General features: G+C 40.2%; 1 protein-coding gene across 2 annotated transcripts in view; it reads right to left on the bottom strand.

Annotated features, from left to right (window-relative positions):
• Positions 1 to 23,492, bottom strand: part of plxna4 (plexin A4) — a 288,289-nt gene that overhangs the window by 60,966 nt on the left and 203,831 nt on the right. For both annotated transcript variants that reach the window (XM_065289686.2, XM_065289685.2), the window contains exons 6-9: positions 20,493 to 20,616; positions 14,826 to 14,979; positions 8,658 to 8,757; positions 8,313 to 8,427 (exon numbers count right to left, since the gene is read on the bottom strand). In XM_065289686.2, coding sequence (XP_065145758.1) covers positions 8,313 to 8,427; positions 8,658 to 8,757; positions 14,826 to 14,979; positions 20,493 to 20,616 — 493 coding nt within the window. The remainder of the gene's footprint in view (positions 1 to 8,312; positions 8,428 to 8,657; positions 8,758 to 14,825; positions 14,980 to 20,492; positions 20,617 to 23,492) is intronic.

Consider the following 23,492-nt stretch of genomic DNA (forward strand, 5'->3'; position numbering starts at 1 on the left):
TAGGAACAACATGGTAACCTCAAAATGAGGCATATGTCTCAAAATAGATTTATCTGAAAGTCTGTTTCTTCTGGGGGTAAGCACAAGACCTACCAGGCTGAACAGCCTTTCCACTGGTGCACTGGATGGTATTTTATGAACACAGCTTTCACATGGGGGAAACTGTTGAGAACTTCTAACTCTAAGCCCGATTTCATGTACTCAAGTTAGTACCTCCGAGTCTGCACTAAAGGCCATTGCATCATCCTCCTCCTCATCATCATTCTTTAATTTATTTCTTATTTATTCAAATCAGGCAATTGGTTGATAAAACATTGATTTAAAATTAAGATGCCTTCATCCCTCAAAAGTTAGCGTCAGCTGCTTCTTGCTTGCCATGATTTCTTTGCAGACTGATACGAGCCTCTGTCATGTGTGTGGACCTTGTGACTATTGCGCAAGCACGCAGATGGCAGTGTCGCTGTCAAATCTAACCAAAAGTAACGTTGCGCTGAATTGGAAAATGAACTACGTTACGTTACCAAATTTTCAGTAGCAACGCGTTACACAACTTTTTACCCAAAAAAGTAGTTACGTTGCTGTAACGCGTTACTTTGTAACGCGTTACTTTGTAACGCGTTACTTTGTAACGCGTTACACACAACACTGTTTTTTACTATTTCTAAATTCAGGATTTTTTTAGGCGGGCCTAAAACTTTGGCTCAATAACGCTCTTGAGCCACAGTGCATAGCCCCGCCCCTAACTGTGGGTTCACACCAGCCGCGTTTGAGGTGTCAAATTCCTGTCTACCGCGTCTAGTTTGCCGCTTGAACATTTTGAGTTTACTCGCTTCATTCACGCGTGAAAGCCGCATGTGAAATTCTAGTCATTGATACATTCGCGTGGAAATTCACGTCATTGGAGGGGATTCCGCTCACTTCCTGTAATCACGTCACTACTAGAGCAAGCTCCTGATTGGTTAACATGGTGTGATTTTCCGCCAAAGTTCAATTTTTTTAATTCGAGCGTTTCCTATTAGCACTGTTAGCACGACGTTAAACGTCTCATTCGCACCGCGAATCCTCCAGACATGCATAAACACGTCTTCACATTGAACATTGAAATCACTTGCGCTTGACGTCTCTACCGCAGCTGGTGTGAACGCAGCATAACACAATCGCAAGCTTCCATTCAGGTTGTGGCTGTATTTGAAAGTTGAGGGAGACGGCAGCTTTCCCGCGAGTGGGTGTGTTTTCAGCGCTGACAGCGGACACGCCCCCAACAATTGAGAGCAGAGAATGCGGCCTATTTTGGTAACTTTTTTATTTACTTGGGGATTTTTCCATCATTCAAATAAAAAAAAAAAATTTCTGTGGTGTGACAAACTCAGAACACATTTAATTTCTAACTTTACAGGGACTTTAAGCTTTCAGTATTAACAATATATAACAAAATACTTACGTTTTGATTTGCCTGACTGACTCTAAAGCTAAGGTGCTTGTATTGTATGCTAATCTTTTGCTTTCCATGGTCTTAAGCCTGTCAAAACCTCACTAATCTTCTTCTAAAGTGTTTCTTTCACTTTAAGCCTGATCCGAGCTCAAGATTAAAACATATAGAGTCAGTTTCCCAGTCAGGGTTTAGATGAATCCAGGACCAGGCCTTTTAAAGTAGTTTTTACAAACATACCTTTCATAAAACATTACTGGTGTGCATCTTTAGACAAAATGCCACTGGTGTATGTTACTGTTGGATACATTAATGCGAGATGTTTTTAAATTAAGACAGCTTAAACTTGCATTTTAGTACGGTCCTGGAAACTGCCCCATAGAGGATGAAATGGGCGTGTGCTTGCTCTCAGCATCAAAATCTATCTGGACTTCTCCTTAATGATGAACCAATAATGATGGTCTAAAGCTTATTAGCATTGCAGGATTGCTCCAGGGCACAGTTTAAAAAAGCCATTATAGATAATTTGAGGCTTTCTACAAAAGGAAAAGAATTGACTGCCGTTAATTCAAACAGACAAAAGATGTAATTTCAGAGAAAGAGAGGGAGAGATAGTGGCTGCAAAGTGGTATTTTAGGTATTATGCAGCAGTATTCAAAGTACTCAGGCTATCTGTACCAAAGCAGATCGAATCCTGAATGTGTATTTCAAGGTGCACTGCAGTCGGACTGCGGGTAAATGAACACATTCTCGTCCGACACTCACATTTCCCTTAGAACTCCATCTGCGCTGGTTACTGATATTAGAGTAATCAAGAAAAGCTTACTGTCAGAGTTGATCTAGGTGTAAAAGCTACACCCATTTTGCTGAGGGCAGCCCCACATTGACCCAACTTTTTGCCCATCCCCAGGTCACTAAATTCACATTTCTTCATAATAGCTCTTTTGTGGGAGCCCCAGGCGTCTCTAGGGCCTGAAAGTTCATTCTGTCTCCTTTCCTCAATGTCCACCGTGGATTTATCTCCATATTATCGTGATATAATGTGTACATCTTTATTTGCAGAGGTCTTAGTCGTAAATAAGACATGACAAGGTAAAAATCTCACTAAAACTGTATTATCTAACTCCCCGCTTCCTGCTTGGATCTCTCCGGATTGCTCTGATCCGGTCTTTTTTGGGGAAGGTGTCTGGTTGGACCCCTCTCTTACGCCTCTTATTGACTGATGAGCTCGGCCTTAGTGACACCTTTATGTGGAGGGAGATCGACTCCAAGCATAACAGTATAATTGAAAGCTTTAATATGGAGACTCAGAGACGCTGTTCTGCTAGAGTCGTTTTTGTCAGGCTAGGTTATAAGTCCCTGTAAAGTCAGATATTAATTGTGTTCTGAGTATTTCACGCCACAGAAAAATGCGTTATTAACAACCCAAACAAATGTATATGATGGAAAAAGTAGTAAATAAAGCCATTTAAATACAGTAAGTTAACAAAATCTTAGAAAAATAGGCTGCATTCTCTGCTCTCAAGTGGTAGGGGCGTGTCCGCTGTCGGCACTGAAACTATGCCCACTCGCATCTACCTCTAATTTCACATAAGGCTACGACCTTAATGGATGCTCGGGATTGTTAAGGGCGGGGCCTCAAGTGCATCAGAATAGAATCTCAATTCTTATATTACTAGTCCTTAGTGCAGCTTGTTATACAATAGATCACACAATCTTACTCAATAGACTAGAAAACTATGTTGGCATCAGGGGTCAGGCGTTAGCCTGGTTTAGATCATATTTAACCAACCACTGTCACTTTGTTTATGTAAATGAGAAAAAGTCATGTCACCCTCCAGTTAAATACGGCGTACCGCAGGGATCAGTTCTAGGCCCTATCCTGTTCTCATTATATATGTTACCTCTAGAAGACATTAACAGGAAAAATAACATACTGTAAGTTTTCACTGCAATACAGATGATATCCAGCTTTACATCTCCTCACATACTAGCAAAACAAACCAGTTTTCTAAGCTAACAGACTGTATTAGCGATATCAGTGACTGGATGGCAATTAACTTCCTTATGCTAAACTCCAATAAGACAGAGATACTTATATTATTGAACGGAATCACTCCAAACAAAAATGTGCTTGATATTTGTTTTTCCTACTATGGGAGTGTGTGCTTATCATCATTTATCAAAATTAGAAAAAAATAAATGTATACAGGTCTAAAACATCACAAGGGTGAATTATCCCTTTAACCCAACAGCTGGTTTCCCCTTTTTGATTCAATGCTGGGTAGTAAATAACCCAGCTTTTATTTCATGTAAAGAGTATTTATTTTTTGAAAGAGATCAAAGAGGTAAAGCGTCCACACTTTGGAATGCATTTCCTGTTTTGAGGTTCAGAAAGACAGTCAGTGTCCATTCAGGCCAGTAAAAGCATGATTCCTGTTGCCTTGGGCCAGATACACGCTGGACTCTAATACAGACGCAGTTATGCAAAATGCATTCGCCAGACAAATGACTCGCCGCTGTGGTTTCCGTGCTCATCCGTGACACGCGTGTCAAATCTGACAAGGAACGCCCGAGGCGGCTGATTTGAGACAGGAAAAACAAAGAACGTTTTGATTAAAAAAATTGAAATTATTATTAAAAAAAGACATTTTATAGATCAAAGAGGCACTTGAAAGTTTGTTTACAGCTTTGGTTTGGGTGAGAGATCCTCGAGGGTGAGTGACGCAGACAGCCATTTGCTCCTGATTGTTTACTATTGGGGAGAAATCTCATTCAACTGACTGCAGCTGAATCTTAACCGTCTTGGAGCAGGACTGATATAATTAGGCACTAAAGAAAGAGATACTGTAGGTGGGAAATAGATTGAAGTTCAGTCTACGCAGAGACAAAGATAGTCATTGACACAGCGCTAACAGAGAGGAAGAACGCCCTGGCACAGAGAACAGAGGGGAGCGAGCTGGCACAAAGTGATAGATCCATAATTAGAGCTGTTTGAGTACTGCATGTATGTGCGATGGTGGCGTTCAGTCGGGTAGAAAAAGAAACGGCTAATTCTTCCTACAGCTCTTTGGTGTTTGCCGGATGATTACTGAGGCTTCTCTGCAACCCTCTCGCTTATGCGTGCCTTCCTACCGCCACGGGCAAATACGCTCCCCACCTCTCCTTTCTCGCCTCACTTCATCTCCTGTGCGCTCTCTCACTGCTACCACTTTGCTTTCTTCATCTGTTTGTTTGTTGGTCTTTTTTTCCTCGAGCTCTTGTCCTCCCAACCCTGATCTAAATGATTTTTATCTCCGAGGGAGGACGAGAGGTCGTTGTGCGGTTCTGATCTCAAATCCAAATCCACCTCCTCGCAATCTTGCAGCTCAATTGCTGAAAGCTGCCGGTTGTGGCTGTCAATTAACATCTTAATAAGATGGTGGAGAGTTCAGTGTATCGATTAATTCCCATTTCCCACACCTCTCTTCTTCTCCGACTTGCTTGCATCTCATCCACCTCTACTTTGCTCTTATACTTCGGTTTTCAGTCCGGTTATTATGTTTCGGGGACACAGCACATGTCAAATGTTTGGACATGTCGACTCGTTCCTATTATTATTCATTCCTTATTATTTTCCAAGTTAAAGAGATATCAATACTGTATATGCATTTCCTGGAAATGAACCAATGACATTGCTGTTGCTAGCACCATGCTATTCGCTACATGAAAGCTTTAAAGGGATAGTTCACTGTGTCATTTCACTTTATTTATTATGACTCAACTTGTATACTTAAATGTTCTGATTTCTTTGTTTGAATTCAATATTTGGCTTGATGGCTACATCTGGTGGAAATTCTCACTCAATATCTGATAAAAATGCTGATGTGTCAAATACTTTTTTCCCCGCTGTATGTACCCCAGCTGTCACTATCCTAAAAGGTACATATTAGTACCTCAGAGGTACATATTTGTACCAAATGTATACACATCCATATTAGAACCCTTTTAAAGGGTACTGCCCCTTAATTTCCCACCTTATACAGTAAATCCAGTCAACTGTGTTCAAACTTACCTCTTTGATATGCTCAGTGGTGTGTTTTATTATTCAAAGTCTTGCCACAGATTTACATTACTCGCCTATAAGGCATGGTAAACAGGCACTTTGCAATTCCTAACAGGCTGTAAAAAGCCAATCCATAGCGGAGCTTCTTTGCTTAAGCGTTGTGAACGTTTGGGGCAGGCCGATGTGCGTTTAGTCATGCAGCGTTACGCCAGAGGCCATGAGTGAGATAGGAGAGCCAGAAACTGACACAGCTAGACACCGACAGGATTTACCACTAGCCAGAGAGAAATAAAGACCCATATCATCTATAACACCGCTTCCCCACCAGTAGTACAAATACCCCAGGGGTACTTGGGTAGGTTTTGGAAATCTGCTTTGTTCAACTTATAAAACAGAAATGATAACTTTAAAGCATTCAGGCTGTTAAAAGATTAATGACAATTAATTCTGCGAATTTCGTCTTTTAGTAATTAGCGACTTAACACATTTGGATACTCTTTATAGAAATGAAAAAAAAATGTGTGCGAGTCACATTGTCACATTGTGTAAATGACCATATGCGCATGTATTAAGCAGAACATATGTGCATTTATACACAAACTGTACAAACTGGGCTTTCTGTCAGACAAAAAGCTTGAAAAAACACTGCTTTATATAAGAAGATATAATTAATACATTTTTTTGTACTGCATATTATTGCGCACAACAGGTCAATCTGAGGTCTAAAACTGAGTTATAGGGAATAATATGACTTATGTTTGAATTTTGGCACCATGCATAATTCCAGTTGTTGATTGGCAAAATGTGCCACACATAATGAAATGAACCAGACAGCTCAAAAAGGCCCTTCAGATATTTTAAAGGGAACATGTCATGAAAATCATGTTTAAGTGCTATAATTGGGTCCCCAGTGCTTCTATCAACCTAGAAAATGTGAAAAAGATCAAACCAGTAACTTAGTTTTGGTAAAACATTCTCTGCAAACATTCTCTTGGCTCCCCTTGTGATGTCAGAAGGGGATAATACCGCCCCTTAATCCGCACAATCCAACTGCCATTTAATGCCAATATCAGCTCATTTGCATTTTAAAGGACACACCCAAAAACACTTTTTGCTCACACATACAAAGTGCTATTTTAACATGTTATGATAAATTATCTGTGGGGTATTTTAAGCTAGAACTTCACATAAGCACTCTGGGGACACCAAAGTTTTATTTTATATCTTTAAAAAAAGTCTTGTGAAATGTCCCTTTTAATGTGAGAGACACGTTGGGACTGTTCTTAAAGGAATAGTTTACCGAAAATTATAGTTTATTTGTTCCAAACTCTGATGAACACAAATTAAGATATTTTGAAACATTTTAATAACCAAACAGATCTGGGGCACCATTTCCTACCATTGCATTATTTTGTCCTGCCATGGAAGTCAATGGTGCCCCAGATCTGCATGGTAACAAACAGGTTTCTTTGTTCTGCTGAACACAAATGAATATATTTTAAAACATTTTAATAACCAAACAGATCTGGGGCACCATTTACTTACATTAAATGTGGAAGTCAATGGTGCCCCAGGTAACAAACATCTATTCCTTTGTATTCAGCAAAACAAATACATTTATACAGGGGTTTGCAACAACTTGGGGGTGGGTTATGATGATAAAATTAACATTTTTGGTAAACTACCCCTTTAAATCTTGGCAAACTGCATCTGATATTTGGTGAACGTGAAGTGCATACTGAAACGGCCTCTAACTACAGGAGGGCTTCTCACTCCCCCAGCCATCTAAAGAGTATCCTGGATTATTCAGATGACCCTCAACGATTCTTTAATTGGTACAAAACACAAAAAATCATCTGCGGAAGGTCAGCGTGAAAGGTCGTCTCATTTCTCCGTGCAAAGTTGACTCGTCAGCGCCTGCTCGCGGGATTTGCACAGTAAACATCCACAGTCATTAATTGTAACCCAAGCCGAGCTGGGAAACGGATCCGAGGCCGCCGGGTACGCCAGGTTAATGAAATCCAAATTAAACTCGTTAACCGGACAAAACATCTGCCTTAAAACAAAAATCAAACAAAAACATCCAGTGGAAATGTCATTATCGTGTGCTAATATTCGGTTCGCGGCTTTCTGCCAAAGTCGCTAGGCACACAGTAATATTAACCTGGTCAATATTGACAGCGTGGCCATTCGATAATTAAAACGCCAAATGCACTGTGAGAAACACTGTGATAAGAGATGTTAATGAATGCTAAATGATGAGGGTACACATTTGTGTGGCTAAAACACATAGCCTCCGGGTGTCCTTATAATACGCATTTTATAGCTAAGTGCACATTATGTACTCTATGTAACCATATCTGCACGCTAGCTGTCGAATTCTTTTCAGACGTGCGATGCAAAAACACCAAAACTGAGACGTGCCATGTGGACCCTCGGGGGGGATTAGAAGGTGTTGCGGTGTTACAAACTATGAATTAACCCACTCCATCATCTTTGTGAGTTTGCTAGAAAAGAATTCGGCTTCATCAAAGAGCGCTGATTACTGAGCTTTTAATTAATCTAATAGGCCTGTGGTGGCCTCAAGGCGTGCGTGTAGTGCCAATATTATTGATAATTTACACTGGATAAGATGTCGGTGCTGGGAATCCAGACAGACGTATTAGAGCTTTAATGAAAATTAGACGTGCAAAAAGCGTCTGGGTGATGTCACGCAATCAGGAAGTGACCCGAACCGCACCTCTGCACCAATCAGCTCAATTAAGTTCAATTGAGAATAATGAGGGCCAAATACAAATCCCGGCCCCACGGTTGTGTGACCAATGATGAGCGACTCACCTCTGGCTGTTTGACACGACCCTCTTGGAAAGAGCAGCTGCTGGGGTCGTGAGTGCAGGTGTGCCGGTATTTGCACCAGTGGCACTGGTAGGGGCTTCCGACGCAGGACAGACACCTGGAAGGGGTACAGGGATTTGATGAATGCAGTTAGCTTGAGTCTTGCTGAAAACAGGTGGGAAGTTACACTCTAGGGTTACGAGCTGACAGCCAAAAACTTGAATAACAAACAGTTTAATTAACAGTCATGTAGATGCTACAATAAGACAAATGATGTGGGTTTCCAGTCGCCCAAATGGATGATTTACATTTGGCTGAATTGTTCATTTAATAAAGAAAAAGACTCACGACTTGTGGACACTGCAGTTGTAGAAGACAAAGCTGGTGTTAGCAAAAGCCAATCCCGTCTCTTTTGACTTGAGGTAGAGCTGCACGATCTGATGGTCACCTAAAGGGGGGGGGGGTAAATTGTTATTGAATTTTACAGAACTCATTAGAGACATACAAAGTAAAAGCTATTTCCATATAAACAATGCTATTTCGAGCGTCTCTTATCGCTGTTTTCCATCACCAGAACAAAGGCATTGAAAATGTGCTGGAGCGAGAAAACAATAAAGCTTGTGATTGGTTGGAAATGTATATTCAAGCTGCTGTTAAAATGTCATCGAGTGAAGCAGAAGAAAAGTTCAAAATCTTCGATGTCTGAAAGCTCTCGACACTTATTATACGTTCATTAAATACTTTAGCTTCAAATACACTTAATCCCGACATCAGGGGTGTATTCTAGAAAGCGTAGTTAATGCTAAACTTGAACTTTTGGAGTATTAGGGCCAGATTTACTAAGCGCTTGCGCCAGCGTAAACCATCGTTTTGGCGGTAAATAGCGATGTCGGAATTTACTAAAGACGCGCAGTGGATCATTAGCGCTGAAAAGGTGTGGTCTAGTTCTTTTTGCGACTGACCTGATTGCATATGCATTTCTAGGAGTTTCCCTTTCAGACGCAAACATTTTGGGAGGAGACTATTTAAATGATTCACGCAACGCGATTTACTAATGTTTGCGCATGTGTTATGTATGACATTTGCGCGACTATTTAACGCTGAAAAAAAGCATGTCTTAAATCATTTTGCGCTCGAAATGGCTGCAATTGTTGTTGCTAGGAGGAGACATCGCAGAAATCAGAGACTGCATGGTAGAAGGGAGAGGATTTCCAGGATCATTTTACCAGATAAGTTCACGCGTCTCTCTGCCTTTATTTATCGGCCTGTATATCACATGCACCTGCAGGAGCATCATCTCTGCTTATTTGCAACCATGTGCTAATTTGCGCTGCTCTTAGTAGATTGGTTGGTCATTATGGAAATCAGCTGTTGCGCCTGTGTTATTTAATTAGCGCTTTTTTAGTAAATAACCCGCAGATATCACCACTCCCATCAGCGCATTTTTGGAATTGCGCTCATGCGCTAATTTGCCCTGTTTAGTAAATCTGGCCCTTAATCTAAAACCTGCTTACCCTGATCATGTGGGTTCTGGGGTCACATGATAAGAGTTACTTTAATCAACCTCACACTGGTAACCTAGACTTAAAGGGACATTCCACTTTTTTTGAAAATATGTTTATTTACCAGCTCCCCTAGAGTTAAACATTTGATTCTTACCGTTTTGGAATCCATTCAGCCGATCTCTGGGTCTGGTGCTAGCACTTTTAGCATAGCTTAGCACAAGCCATTGAATCTGATTAGACCATTAGCATCGCGCTAAAAATAACCAAAAGAGTTTCGATTTGTTTCCTATTTTAAACTTTTGTAGTTACATCGTGTACTAAGACTGACGGAAAATTAAAAGTTGCGATTTTCTAGGCAGATATAGTTAGGAACTATGCTCTCATTCTGGCGTAATAATCAAGGACTTTGCTGCCGTAACATTACTGCAGGAGGCACAATGATATTGCTTACTGCTTGAAAATAGTCCCCATGGTTACTTTCAATAGCAGGCGAATATTTTCGGGGCACTGCGTAATGTCACAACGCCTGCTGCCGCCATGTTACATCAGCAAAGTCCTTGATTATTACGCCAGAATGAGAGTTTAGTTCTTAGCCATATCTGTCTAGAAAATCGCAACTTTTAATTTTCAGTCGGTCTTAGTACACAATGTAACTACAGAAGAGTCAAGTTTTAAATAGAAAAAATATCAAAACTCTTTGGTTATTTTTTTAGTGCGATGCTAATGGTCTAATCAGATTCAATGAATTGTGCTAAGCTATGCTAAAAGTGGTAGCGCCATACCTGAAGATCAGCTGAATGTATTACAAAACGGTAAGAATCAAATGTTTAACTCTAGGGGAGCTGGAAAACCAGCATATTTTCAAAAAAGTGGAATGTCCCTTTAATGCGCACACACAGGAATTTATAAAGACATTTTCAATTTCAAACATACCGGGGAATGTCACATAACCAGCTTTCTGGAATAATCGTTAATTCATTCTTGTAGGCCCCGCTTGCCATTTTCTTTCTTTTCACAGACTAATGTTGTTTTAGGTTAGGGCTTATATTTAAATTAGTCTTTTTGAGTGTATGGTCAATAAATGAAGCAATTAATAGAGATGAGCATAAAAATTACCAAATATCCTTCTGTTTGTCACACCCCACATGTAATGTAACATTCCTATTCCCCACCAGTGGGGCTCGCCCCACACTTTGAGAAACATTGGTTTAGAGTGACTGGAGACTATATTTTTGCATGTACTTAGAAGGTTTTGCAGCAAAAGACAGTCAAATTAGTTAAATACTAATGTAAAGACATTTATGAAAATAAGACATTTCAATTACTAACTAATAACCTTTTCATTGCAATTAACTCTTTCCCAGAGAAACGCTTCCTGCCAATGACGAGTATTTCCGGCAATCCGTAATACCGCTATTATATACCAGGCGGATATCTGCAACTTATAAAACCTGTAAAAAAAGTATCGCTCTAGGGAAAGCAGTCTGAATCTCTATCAAAAGTCCTTCACAAAAATGCAATTATCTCAGCTTTTTGCATAAAATTTTGTGTTTTTGAAGAAACCTACCCATATTTGAAAAAAAAGAGAACTAATGAAGGTATGATGAAATGTTTTGTTTGAAAGCAGATGGTCTGTTCTTTCATTTTCTGAAAGGCATTAAACTTTTGTGAAAATCATGAAAAATGCTGACGCTGGCTGGCAACTATAAAGTTGAAAGAGTTAAATTACTGAACCTAAACATGAGCCTGATAAAAATGATAATGTACAAGAAAATATGTTAAATGCACTTTAGATTTGGCAACGAAGCTCTTCATATATACAAAATAATACAGATGACAAAGTGTACAAAGACAAACCATTGCTAAGATTACTAAAAACTTTAACATTCATATCCAATACAAAAATAAAGAGAGAAACCTGTGAATTAACGTGAAGCATGCTTTTGTCTGAGCTAATGAAGAAGCTCATGTTTAATTCAACAAGACGGACAAGATATCGCCCGTCTCAAAGGAAGATCATACTTTTCCTCTCTCTTTTTCCACACATATTTTTCCTTTTCTCCCTGCCGTGTGCTGTTTCTTCAACAAAGAGTAAATCATTCATCAATCACTTTAAAGTGTGTCTGACACTGAATCTGTCCTAATTATCTCACCTAAATGTTACCTTGATGGCATTCGGGCGTGCGTGTGTGTGTGTGTGTGTGTGTGTGTGTGTGTGTGTGTGTGTATGTGTGTGTGTGTGTGTGTGGTATGTATCTACCATTAATGAGTCACATAGGACAATTGTGGTTACCATGACGCTACAGGAGGAAAGTCTGGAATATGGTATCCAGATAATAAATGACCTTCTTCCTCTTAATCTTTTCCTTCCTCTCTCTCTAACTCTGTATGCATGTTCTGTGTGTGCATCAATCCACTTAATCCATTGTTTTTAATGATGCACCCCCTACGAAGGGTTAAAGAAACGCTCCAAATACTGACTCCAGCCCCAGGCTCACGCTCTCTATTAGATGGTGTACGCATCAAGTAGTGTACCCGAGTATGTGTGGGCCCTCGGGTGTGTAATAGTGTGTATTTCCAGTAGTAGGGGAGTGAGTGTGTGTTTGTGCTGCAGCATTTCGGAGCGCCGGGGCCCTGTAGACCGAGCCGACCTGTAATTTCATGGTGGCCTGAGTAGCGTCACATCTCCAATGAGACTTACATGCATCATTATTCACACACCTCGCAGTAAATCTTGCACGTCTGCATTGCCGCAAAAAAAAAATGCATTTTTGCTGCATGGCGGCTGCTTACTAAATTAACTTGGAGGTGCTTGCAATACTAAACATTCAGAGAAAACATATTTACTTCTATTATTGAGGATAAAAAATTAGTGTATAGGAGTATTCCCCTGTCTAAGCGGAAAAAAAACCACGCATCTTCATTATCGTGACGTTGAGATATTTTGGTATTATGAAAAATTGCCAGCCTCCAGACAGCTTCCCAGATGTGCGATCGCTTTAATTATTCTGGGGTAACCGACCGCGTCGGCAAAAGAACAGAGACGAGTAGAACGGAATCGGCGACAGCAAGTGCGAAATAAGAGAGGAAAAAAAGGACAATAAAATGTTGCAATCATTTCTCTCTCTCTTTTCTGCTGGAGTGAATGCTGTCAAAACCATTTTCAGCCCAAGCAGATGGAGTGAAGAGCGTCATCGGTTCTAGAGATCCAACCCAATCACTCTACTCGGAAAACCTCTCAAATCTCTCTGCCAATGAAGCCCCGGGAATGAGAGACTGTAGGAGAGAGTAAGCAGGAGACAGAAACAGTCTCCCTCATGACGACCTTTATTCACTCAATTACAAAACACGTCCTGCGGCAAAAGTCAACAGCTGTAGGCAAGATAATGAGCACACTTCTGTCTTTTTCGCAGGTTCGCTCTCCTTCCTAGTCCGTCTTTCTCTCTCTCTCACCATATTTGGTACAAATCCAGCTTTTCTATAGCGTGAAGAACATCTATCCATCCATTTATTCTAATTATAAAGCTGTCGAAGTTTAAAACATTAGCCTTAAAGGGTTACCCCCACTTTAAAAAAAAATGCTTATTTTCCAGCTCCCCTAATATTACGCACTGCCCAAAAATAGTCCCCTTAGAAACTTTCAATAGCTGGGGACTATTTTCGGGCATTGCATAATATCATTACGCCTTCTGTAGCCATGTTACGGCAGCAAAGTCCTTGATTATTACGCCAAAATAAGAGTATAGTTCCTAGCCATATCTGCCTAGAAAATCTCAACTTTTAATTTTCTGTCGATCTTAGTACACGATGTAACTACAGAAGTTTTAAATAGGAAGAATATTAAAAATCTTTGGTTATTTTTAAGCGTGATGCTAATGGTCTAATCAGATTCAATGGATTATGCTAAGCTATGCTTAAAGTGACACCGCCAGACCCGGAGATCGGCTGAATGGATTCAAAAATGGTAAAAATCAAATGTTTCACTCAAGGAAAATTTGCATATTTTAAAAAAAAGTGTAGTGTCCCTTTAAGGCCGAAGTAGGGTCCATTTTTTATGCGTAAAAAATCCCCACTGGGGATAAAAATTATTCATCAGAGGCAGAGGGGGATAATCCCCCCAGCACCTTGGTTTTATGGCTTGTGCCTAAACACCATGTTTATGTAGCTTAAAAGGTAGAGCATTGCATTAGCAAAGCAAAGGTCAATGCATTCAATGGTTCGATCCTAGGAAAAATATATACCTTGAATACACAATAAGTCCCATAGATAAAATTCCCAAATGCATAAATGGAAATGTAAATATTTGGCTGGATTTACAATGCGGATCTTGATGCCCAATTTCTATTTGTTGACAATTTTTTTGACGACCCCATACATAATGTTTTAAAAATGATTTGTATCTGATAAGGTTGTGCTTACCGACAATACTATCATGATAGTCAGACATATAGTCGATAGCGGGCATTCATGACGATAGTTCTTCTTGTTTGCCGTTTGCCCATTATAGTTTTATTATTATTATCACAAATAAATAAATGAGTTAACTGTTGCCCCGCCCCCCGATACTATCATGTATCGTGATCTCACAGGCTGACGGTAGGACGATCTCAATATGAGACATATCACGCAACACTAGTATACAATATCAACATTTGCACTAAATACCTGGGAAAACAATTTAAGGTAGACATACTGACCCACAACAGCTTAAACCACAGAGTAAGTAAAATATAAAGATGTGTAATGGACACAGATTATACCGCCTTATTTCCGTTCACTAAGTAGAGCAGTCGTCCTCCATTGCGCTGCTAAGAAGAGTCATGTGATGGCTGGTGGTGTTGACATCATTTGCTAAAGTCGTTTTTTCAGACAATAAGAGTCAATAAGAGTCACTTCACACATGCAGTGTAAATGCGGTCCTTTGGCTTTAGTAAGTGAGCAGGTGTTGTTGTGAGTACTTTTTTGTTTACATTTCTGTCTTTGATTGGTAAGTGACAACATGTCTACATACCTTGGTCTACGACAATGCGTGGGACTTCCTTCTCTGCTGGAGAACTGCAGGTGATGCGATTTCCTTCAACCAGACCGTCCATCTCAGCCAGGTCCTCAAAAGTGCAGTTGACCCCTGCAGAAAGTTCGGGCACATTATGTGCCTCCAAGACGAGCTGTCGAGGAGAAACGGAAGACCACCCAAAGTTAAATATAAGAAAGGGCTGTATACACCCAAGTGAATTTGGCCAACCAGATATATATGAGCTCTCAAGTGTCTCTTAAATAAATATGAATTAGAAATAACATTCACGAATGCTTAAAAAATTCTTCCCTTTAGTGTGGCTGCACCTCAAATTGTGTTTGTGCACAAAATAAACTTGTAATATCAGCATTGTCATACCCGGCCCCTAAACTGCTATAACGTAGATATTTTTAATGCTCTTGAGAGAAAGAAGTCTGCAAATTTCACACATGGGAAATCTCACTGCGACTGCAGACATCAAGACATCTCGGAAAACACACGCACTGCCATTCCATAAATATCCCAGCTGACACGTGGCCAGCTGCACGCTGAAATCAGGCCATTGAACCGGCGGTCACATATCTCCTAAATTTCCTGGAGGAGAATGTCCAGATACATCAAGTGACTTCACACAGCTATCAGTCAGCCCGCACTGACTCTAATGTGTTTTACTGAACACAAGAGGTCGGAAAATCGAGCGAGAAAGAAAGTGAATTGAGAGAGAAAGAGAGAGAGGGGGTGATAGGGTGAGAGTTTTTATTCGCTTTCTTCTTTATGACTCTCATCTGGAGAGCTGCTGCTTTCTCTCTCTCGTGTGTCCTCTCCATTTCTCTTACCCACAATGCCCTCTGGCTCTGAGCCTTCCAATGAATTTCAAGTCCAGCTCAGAGTTGCATGTGATGCCTGACACAAGAGTCATATGAAGTGAGCGACAGGGAAAGAGAAGAAACACTACGGAGTGATTTCCCGGACAGGGATTGGCTTAAGCCAGGAGTAGGCCTTAGTTTAATTAGGAAATATAACAAGTTTTATCAAACATGCCTTACTAAAAACATTACTGATTTGCATTTTGAGGCAAAACAAAGAAATTGAATACAACCCAAATGTGGTAGCCATATGCATCACAGTGCCCCCTAATGTGTGCTTCAGTTTCTTCATTTTTACCTTTTTTATTCTGACTTTCATCATTTGCAATGTTTCTAGTTGCATCTTTGGTGATGTTGCAACTGTTTACGATGTATTTTTTTGGAGAAGTGCAGTTTTTTTCCAAAAAAGCTTACATGCACTTAGAGGGTTTTGCAGTGAAAGACAGACATATGTGTTAAATTCCCAATGACTAACTTTGTAAAAATAAGGCATTTCAATTACTGACTAATAATTACTGTCTGGGTGGTGAAGGTCCAGTGGATAAGACACTCGCCTTTGGTGTGAGAGACCCGGGTTCGAATCCACTGTGACACACCATTGTGTCCCTGAGCAAGACACTTAACCCCTAGTTGCTATATAACAAATGTAAGTCGCTTTGGATAAAAGCATCTATTAAATGAATAAGTAAGTAAATGAATAAGTAAAAACCTTTACACTGAGCCTAATACAAATGCTCATTTACAAGAAAACATGTCAGACCCACTTTTGGGTTTTGCATCTGAACTCTTCATTTCTAAAGTAGAGGCACGTAACAGATTTATGTTAATGCAATCGAAACTACAATGTGATCCCGCTGGGGTCACCACATAATGCATGGCTATAAATGCACTCCACCTCACGTATATCCAAACACTATCCTAATGTGAAATGCATTTCAGCACATGAAAAAGTGAGAACGACACTGCAGGAAGATAGAATAATAAAGTTGTATAAAAGAAAGATGTGACAGTTTAAAATATCCAGCGAGACTCTCTGTTAAGTTGACTCAGTTGGGTCGTTTGGGGAAGTGTTCGGTAACGCTGTGCAGGGGCATCAGGGGAGGTGAAGTGGATGAAATCGGAATATCCACACTAATGGGAAGTCGCAGGCTTGCATGGAGCTTCTGCGCTCCGGCTGTACCGGCATTACATTTGTGATACGGGCCGAAACAGCCTTTACGCAACAGAACGGCTGACCGAGGCTGTTTTTAGATTGCTGTTTAATGAAAAGGCAGGGACATGTAGCAGACACTCTTTTCCCATCTCGCCCCCTCTCTCTCACCGTATTCCACTTTCCCATTAAAGTTCAGGATGCACCGGTGGATGGCGGCACCACTCTGGGATTTAATTTATTTTTCCTTTTAGAGAACGGGATGCAGAGAATTTCTTCAATTACATTTCGAGCGAACCAACGCCGGTCACGATAAATATGAAAATCATCCCGCTCGGTGACGAGAAGGACCCCGCAAACAAACAAAAAGAGGGCCTCTTGTGGCAAAGGGTACCACATGGGGAATACGCTCTACTTGATTACATCCTACCTCGACAGAAGAAGAATGCATAATCTTGTGTACTTCGGATGCTGACGCGGGTTTCTAATTACGCTTCAGGATTTTGCAAGGAGAGGGAAACGGAGCTGTCGTCGGACCCCCGGAGACCCCAAGGACTATGAGACTCTACTTATTGTCCTCCTGTCGTATTTTATAATCATGCAGATAAAATCAATCTACATTTAAATGAATTCTGAGCGCACATATAGGGTGGAATTCAGTCATGATGGATGTTTTCTGTAAACAACTATACTATAATCCTTGTTGAGCATAATGTGCTTAAAAAATAATTTGCATGAAGTATTTTGTACAAGGGCATAGTAAGAATAGTAAGTGGTTTTGTGTGAGATCTTCAAATATATCCATACCCCTTAAACCATTTCCTTGGTGAGCGCAGAGTTGGATTTATGTGCTGACATAAGGATCGTTCATTAGCTGTCCTGTCCCCTAGTAGTAAAGGTTTTGATTTTGGGCCCAGATACAGATCCTGAATCAGCCGAAAACTCAGCTCCTTTATTGGAGACGTTAATCTGATATAAAGGCTCAGAGGAGGTGCTGGATTACATGAGGATAAGGCCTGAAACCATGGTGTGCTTTGATGGATTTTAAACACACACACATAGAGTGGATAGGCAAGTGTCAGAGTCAGCATTTACTTTCAAAACACAACCAGCAGAAATAGTCAAGTCTTTAGTAGAGATACAGTATGGATGCTGAGATATGCACTCCTGAACTGATAACATCTCCACTATTGCTTTGACAAAATGCAAGATTTGATTCAGCCACCCAGAATCTTGCAGCAGGTGTAGCTGTGTGTCATGTGTGTGTCACTGAATCAACAGCTCATGTGTGCTACGGTCGAGCTGCATGACGTGTCTTTATAAAATGCATCAGTGCAACAGGCAGATCCATAAAGGCTGAACTTACTAGAGCAAGATCACATTAATGATGGAGCCAAAACAGCAATGGGCTCCATAACTGAATTAGTGGAGGCTAATGTCAATATAGCCAGCGTTTGGCTTTATCCTCAAAAACACTTAAAGGGGTTCAGTATTTCTTCAGTATTCCAAAGGGAATAAAGACTAGGATATTGTATGCCGTGATTATGCGGGAATGGAACATTGAGTCATACAACTGTATGATGTAAGAGGGGTCTATAGTAAAGTATCTAACTGTCTGTCCGTCGGTCCTGCCATTCATCCATCTATCCATCCATTCATCCAAGTTATCTGTCTGTTTACAAGCTGTCTATCTATCTGCCTGTCTATCCATCCACCCATCCATCACGGTTGTCTGTCTGTCTACAGTATGTCTATATATTTGCCTGTCTATCCATCCATCCATCCATCATAGTTGTCTGTCTGTCTGTCTCCAGTCTGTTTCGCTATCCATCTATGTCTGTCTGTCCATCCATCTATCTATCCATCCATTCATCATAGTTGTCTGTCCATCTACAGTCTGTCTGTCTGTCTATCTATCTGCCTGTCTATCCATCTATCCATAATAGTTGGCTGTCTGTCTACAGTCTGTCTATCTGTCTGTCTGTCTGTCTGTCCATCTATTCATCCATTCATCATAGTTGTCTAATCCATCCGTCCATATATCATAGTTTTCTGTCCGCCTACAGTCTGTCTATCTATCTGCCTGTCTATCCTTCCATCCATCCATCAATCATAGTTCTCTGTCCGTCTACAGTCTGTCTATCTATCTGCCTGTCTGTCCATCCATCCATCCATCCATCCATCATAGTTGTCTGTCAGTCTACAGTCTGTCTGTCTACCATCCATCCATCCATCATAGTTGTCTGTCCGTCTACCATGTGTCTATCTATCCATCCATCATAGTTGTCTGTCTATCTATCTGTCTATCCATCTATCCATCCATCCATTATAGTTGTCTGTCAGTCTACAGTCTGTCTATCTATCTGCCTGTCTGTCTATCATCCATTCATCCATCCATCCATCCATCCATCCATCTATAATAGTTTTTTGTCCGCCTACAGTCTGTCTATCTATCTGTTTGTCTATCTATCCATCCATCCATCCAGCCATCCATCCATCAATCATAGTTGTCTGTCCGTCTACAGTCTGTCTATCTATCTGCTTGTCTATCCTTCCATCCATCCATCCATCCATTATAGTTGTCTGTCCGTCTACAGTCTGTCTATCTATCTGCTTGTCTATCCTTCCATCCATCCATCCATCCATCCATCCATCCATCAATCAAAGTTGTCTGTACGTCTACAATCTGTCTATCTATCTGTCCATCCATCCATCCATTATAGTTGTCTGTCCTTCTACACTCTGTCTATCTATCTGCCTGTCTATCCATCCATCCATCCATCCATCCATCCATCCATCAATCATAGTTGTCTGTCCGTCTACAGTCTGTCTATCTATCTGCTTGTTTATCCTTCCATCCATCCATCCATCCATCCATCCAACAATAATAGTTGTCTGTACGCCTACAATCTGTCTATCTATCTGTCCATCCATCCATACATCCATACATCCATTATAGTTGTCTGTCCATCTACACTCTGTCTATCTATCTGCCTGTCTGTCTATCCATCCATCCATCCATCCATCATAGTTGTCTGTCCATCTACAGTCTGTCTATCTATCTGCCTGTCTATGCATCCATCATAGTTTTCTGTCTTTCTATCTGTCTATCCATCCATCAAAGTTGTCTGTCCATCTACAGTCTGTCTATCTATCTATCTGTCCATCCATCCATCTACCAGTCTATCTATTTATCGATCTATTTATCTGTCTGTCCGTCCGACCGACCGTCCATTCATCATAGTTGTCTGTCTGTCTAAAGTCTGTAGATCTATCTTTCCACCATCCATCCATCTCTCCATCATTGTTGTCTGTTTGTTTACAGTCTGTCTGTCTATCCATCTATCCATCCTAGTGTGTCTATAGTTACAGTATATATCTGTCTGTCTGAGTCTGCCTGTGTACAGTATTTGTCTTTCTATCTATCCATCCATCCATCCATCCATCCTAGTGTGTCTATAGTTAAATTATCTGTCTGTCTGTCTGTCTGTCTGTCTACAGTATCTTTCTGTCTGTCTGGACATATACACTATCTATTTGTTTGTCTCCATCTATAGTTTCTATCTACCTATCTGTCTGTCTGTCTGTATATGAGTTTGCCTTTTATTTTCTTCATGTGCCAGGCTTACTGAGGTGATTATTGCTTACCATGACGCTGTACTGGGACACAGAGATGTTGTTGGGGTGAACACTCAGCCTCACGCACTGCTTTATATCCGATGCAAAGCGACGAGGCTCGGATGACCGTTCGCACTTCTCCTTCCTGGTGCACCTGGAAGACAAAGACAAAAGAAAACGCTTAAACACAAGCAAGAGAAGAAAGACAACCGGCGAATCAAAGTAAGACAAAGCGTCTGATAGAAAGAGAAAAAAACAGCTGCACAGATGCATCCAACCATCTCCCATCTGTGACCGGCACTGCATGAAGAAAATGAAACACAAGCTTGGTTACCAGTCCGAATCCATGCATCATATTTCATGTTTCACAGGAGAGCGAGAACAGGAGAGAAAAAGAGAAAGAAAGACCAGTTGGTTTTAGTGACTCTATCCAGTTTCTGTCTCTCGCAGTGATGTGAAAACAACAGCAGCTCTATTTGTGGTAGCAGAGCCGGCCTGTATGGCTGTGGGACAAGCCAGCTTTGTGTTATGCCCTTAATGAAATGTATTCATGGGGTCTGGGTTCTGCAGGTGGGCCGAAACAGAACTCAGAGACCCTCCCTTTAGATCTAAACAACATCTACTGTGATCTCTTCACAACACTGGGTCACAGAGCCGACCAGAAGGCTGCTTTTACACAGCGACATCTAATCCAACACATCACATTACTGCTGTAAATACAGGTCTGAGGTTTAGCGTTTTATAGCAATTGTAGTTCACGACCCAACCGAGATGCCTCTCTCTTAAAAAATTCAAGTTTTAATTTTGAATTAAAAGGGTTTTATAGCTTGCAGACTGTTCCCGGTATACTGTGAATAAACACAACTTGAAATCTTTGGCCACACGCCAGAGAAAACTTTACGATTCTTTCAAGTCAGCATGAAACAGATGTTGCGATTGTCTTTAATTCCCTATCATGATGACATATGCGAGTAAAATGGCTTCTGAACTAAGAAAAAACATTTAGGGTGGGACTTTTTACTGCAGTTTACTAAGACGACGATTAACAGTGAGTCTGTGACTTCAACTGGGATTTAAAGGGATAGTACACCAAAATTCTGTCATCATACTCAAGTTAATATATACCTGTATAAATTTCTTTGTTCTATCCAAGTTAAAATATTTTGAAGAATGATAATAACCAGATAAACAGATCAGGGGCAGCATTTACTTATAGTATAATTTTTTCGTTCTGTAGAAGTGAATGGGGCCCCAGATCTGCTTAGTTACAAACATTCTTAAAAATATCTACCTTTGTATTCATTAGAATAAATACATTTATAGAAGTTTGAACAACAAGAGGGTGAGTAAATGATGACTTTTAATGAATTTATTTCATTAAAACTATCGATTTAAAGGGACACTCCACTTTTTTCCCATTCTTAAAAATATCTTCCTTTGTATTCATTAGAAAAAATAAATTTATAGAAGTTTGAAACAACAAGAGGGTGAGTAAATGATGACTTTTAATGAATTTATTTCATTAAAACTATCGATTTAAAGGGACACTCCACTTTTTTCCCATTCTTAAAAATATCTTCCTTTGTATTCATTAGAAAAAATAAATTTATAGAAGTTTGAAACAACAAGAGGGTGAGTAAATGATGACTTTTAATGAATTTATTTCATTAAAACTATCGATTTAAAGGGACACTCCACATTTTTTGGAAATATGCTCATTTTCCAGCTCCCTTAGAGTTAAACATTTGATTTTTACCGTTTTGGAATCCATTCAGCTGATCTTCGGGTCTGGCGCTAGCACTTTTAGCATAGCTTAGCATAATCCATTGAATCTGATTAGACCATTAGCATCGCGTTCAAAAATGACCAAAGAGTTTGGATATTTTTCCTATTTAAAACTTGACTCTTCTGTAGTTACATCGTTTACTAAGACAGACAAAAAATTAAAAGTTGTGATTTTCTAGTCGATATGTCTAGGAACTCTCATTCTGGCGTAATAATCATGGACTTTGCTGCCGTACCATGGCTGCAGGAGGCGCAATGATATTACGCAGCGACCGAAAATAGTCCCCTTGGTAACTTTTCATAACAGGGGACTATTTTTAGGCACTGCGTAATATCATTATTACGCCTGAATGAGAGTGTAGTTCCTAGACATATCGGTCTAAAAATCGCAACTTTAAAGGGATAGTTCGGCCAAAAATGATACTAAACCCATGATTTACTCACCCACAAGCTGTCCGAGTTGCATATGTCCATCGTTTTTCAGACAAACACATTTTCGGATATTTTAGAAAATGTTTTAGATCTTTTAGTTGATTAAATGTAATGTTACGGGGTCCACCCATAGTCCACGACTTTCGAAAATAACTACCTTCCGGTGGCGCCGCCATCTTAGTCGCGTCCGCATTCAGGATGAGAGCTTACGCAGCCTACGGAGGCTACTCTGCTGCTGCTCTGTGCCCCCGCCCTCCGAATTTGTCATACGTCACTAAGAAAAGTGCGTACACTACGCTAATACTCTCTCCTGAATACAGAGGAGTCTAAGATGGCGGCGCTACCGGAAGGTAGTTATTTACGTTAATAAAGTTTTAAATATGGATATTTTTACAACAACACCGCGCGGATTACCATCAGAAGACCTTTATTTATCATCCTGGAGCCGTTTGGATTTAATTTGTGAAGGATGGACGCACTTTTTTTGGACTTGAAGGTCGTGGACTATGGGTGGACCCCGTAACATTACATTTAATCAACTGAAAGATCTAAAACATTTTATAAAATATCCAAAAATGTGTTTGTCTGAAAAACGATGGACATATGCAACTCGGACAGCTTGGGGGTGAGTAAATCATGGGTTTAATATCATTTTTGGCCGAACTATCCCTTTAAATTTTCTGTTCTATGCTTTTTCAAAAAAAGCTTTTTTATCCCTTTAAGATAATTTTTTTTAATGAAAGATAATGGCACATGAATGAAAAAAATGCACCTATAAATCACTTCATAAAAACACTAAAATATTCCATAAAA

Source organism: Paramisgurnus dabryanus, chromosome 1 (assembly GCF_030506205.2).
Source record: "Paramisgurnus dabryanus chromosome 1, PD_genome_1.1, whole genome shotgun sequence".
Lineage (NCBI taxonomy): Eukaryota > Metazoa > Chordata > Actinopteri > Cypriniformes > Cobitidae > Paramisgurnus > Paramisgurnus dabryanus.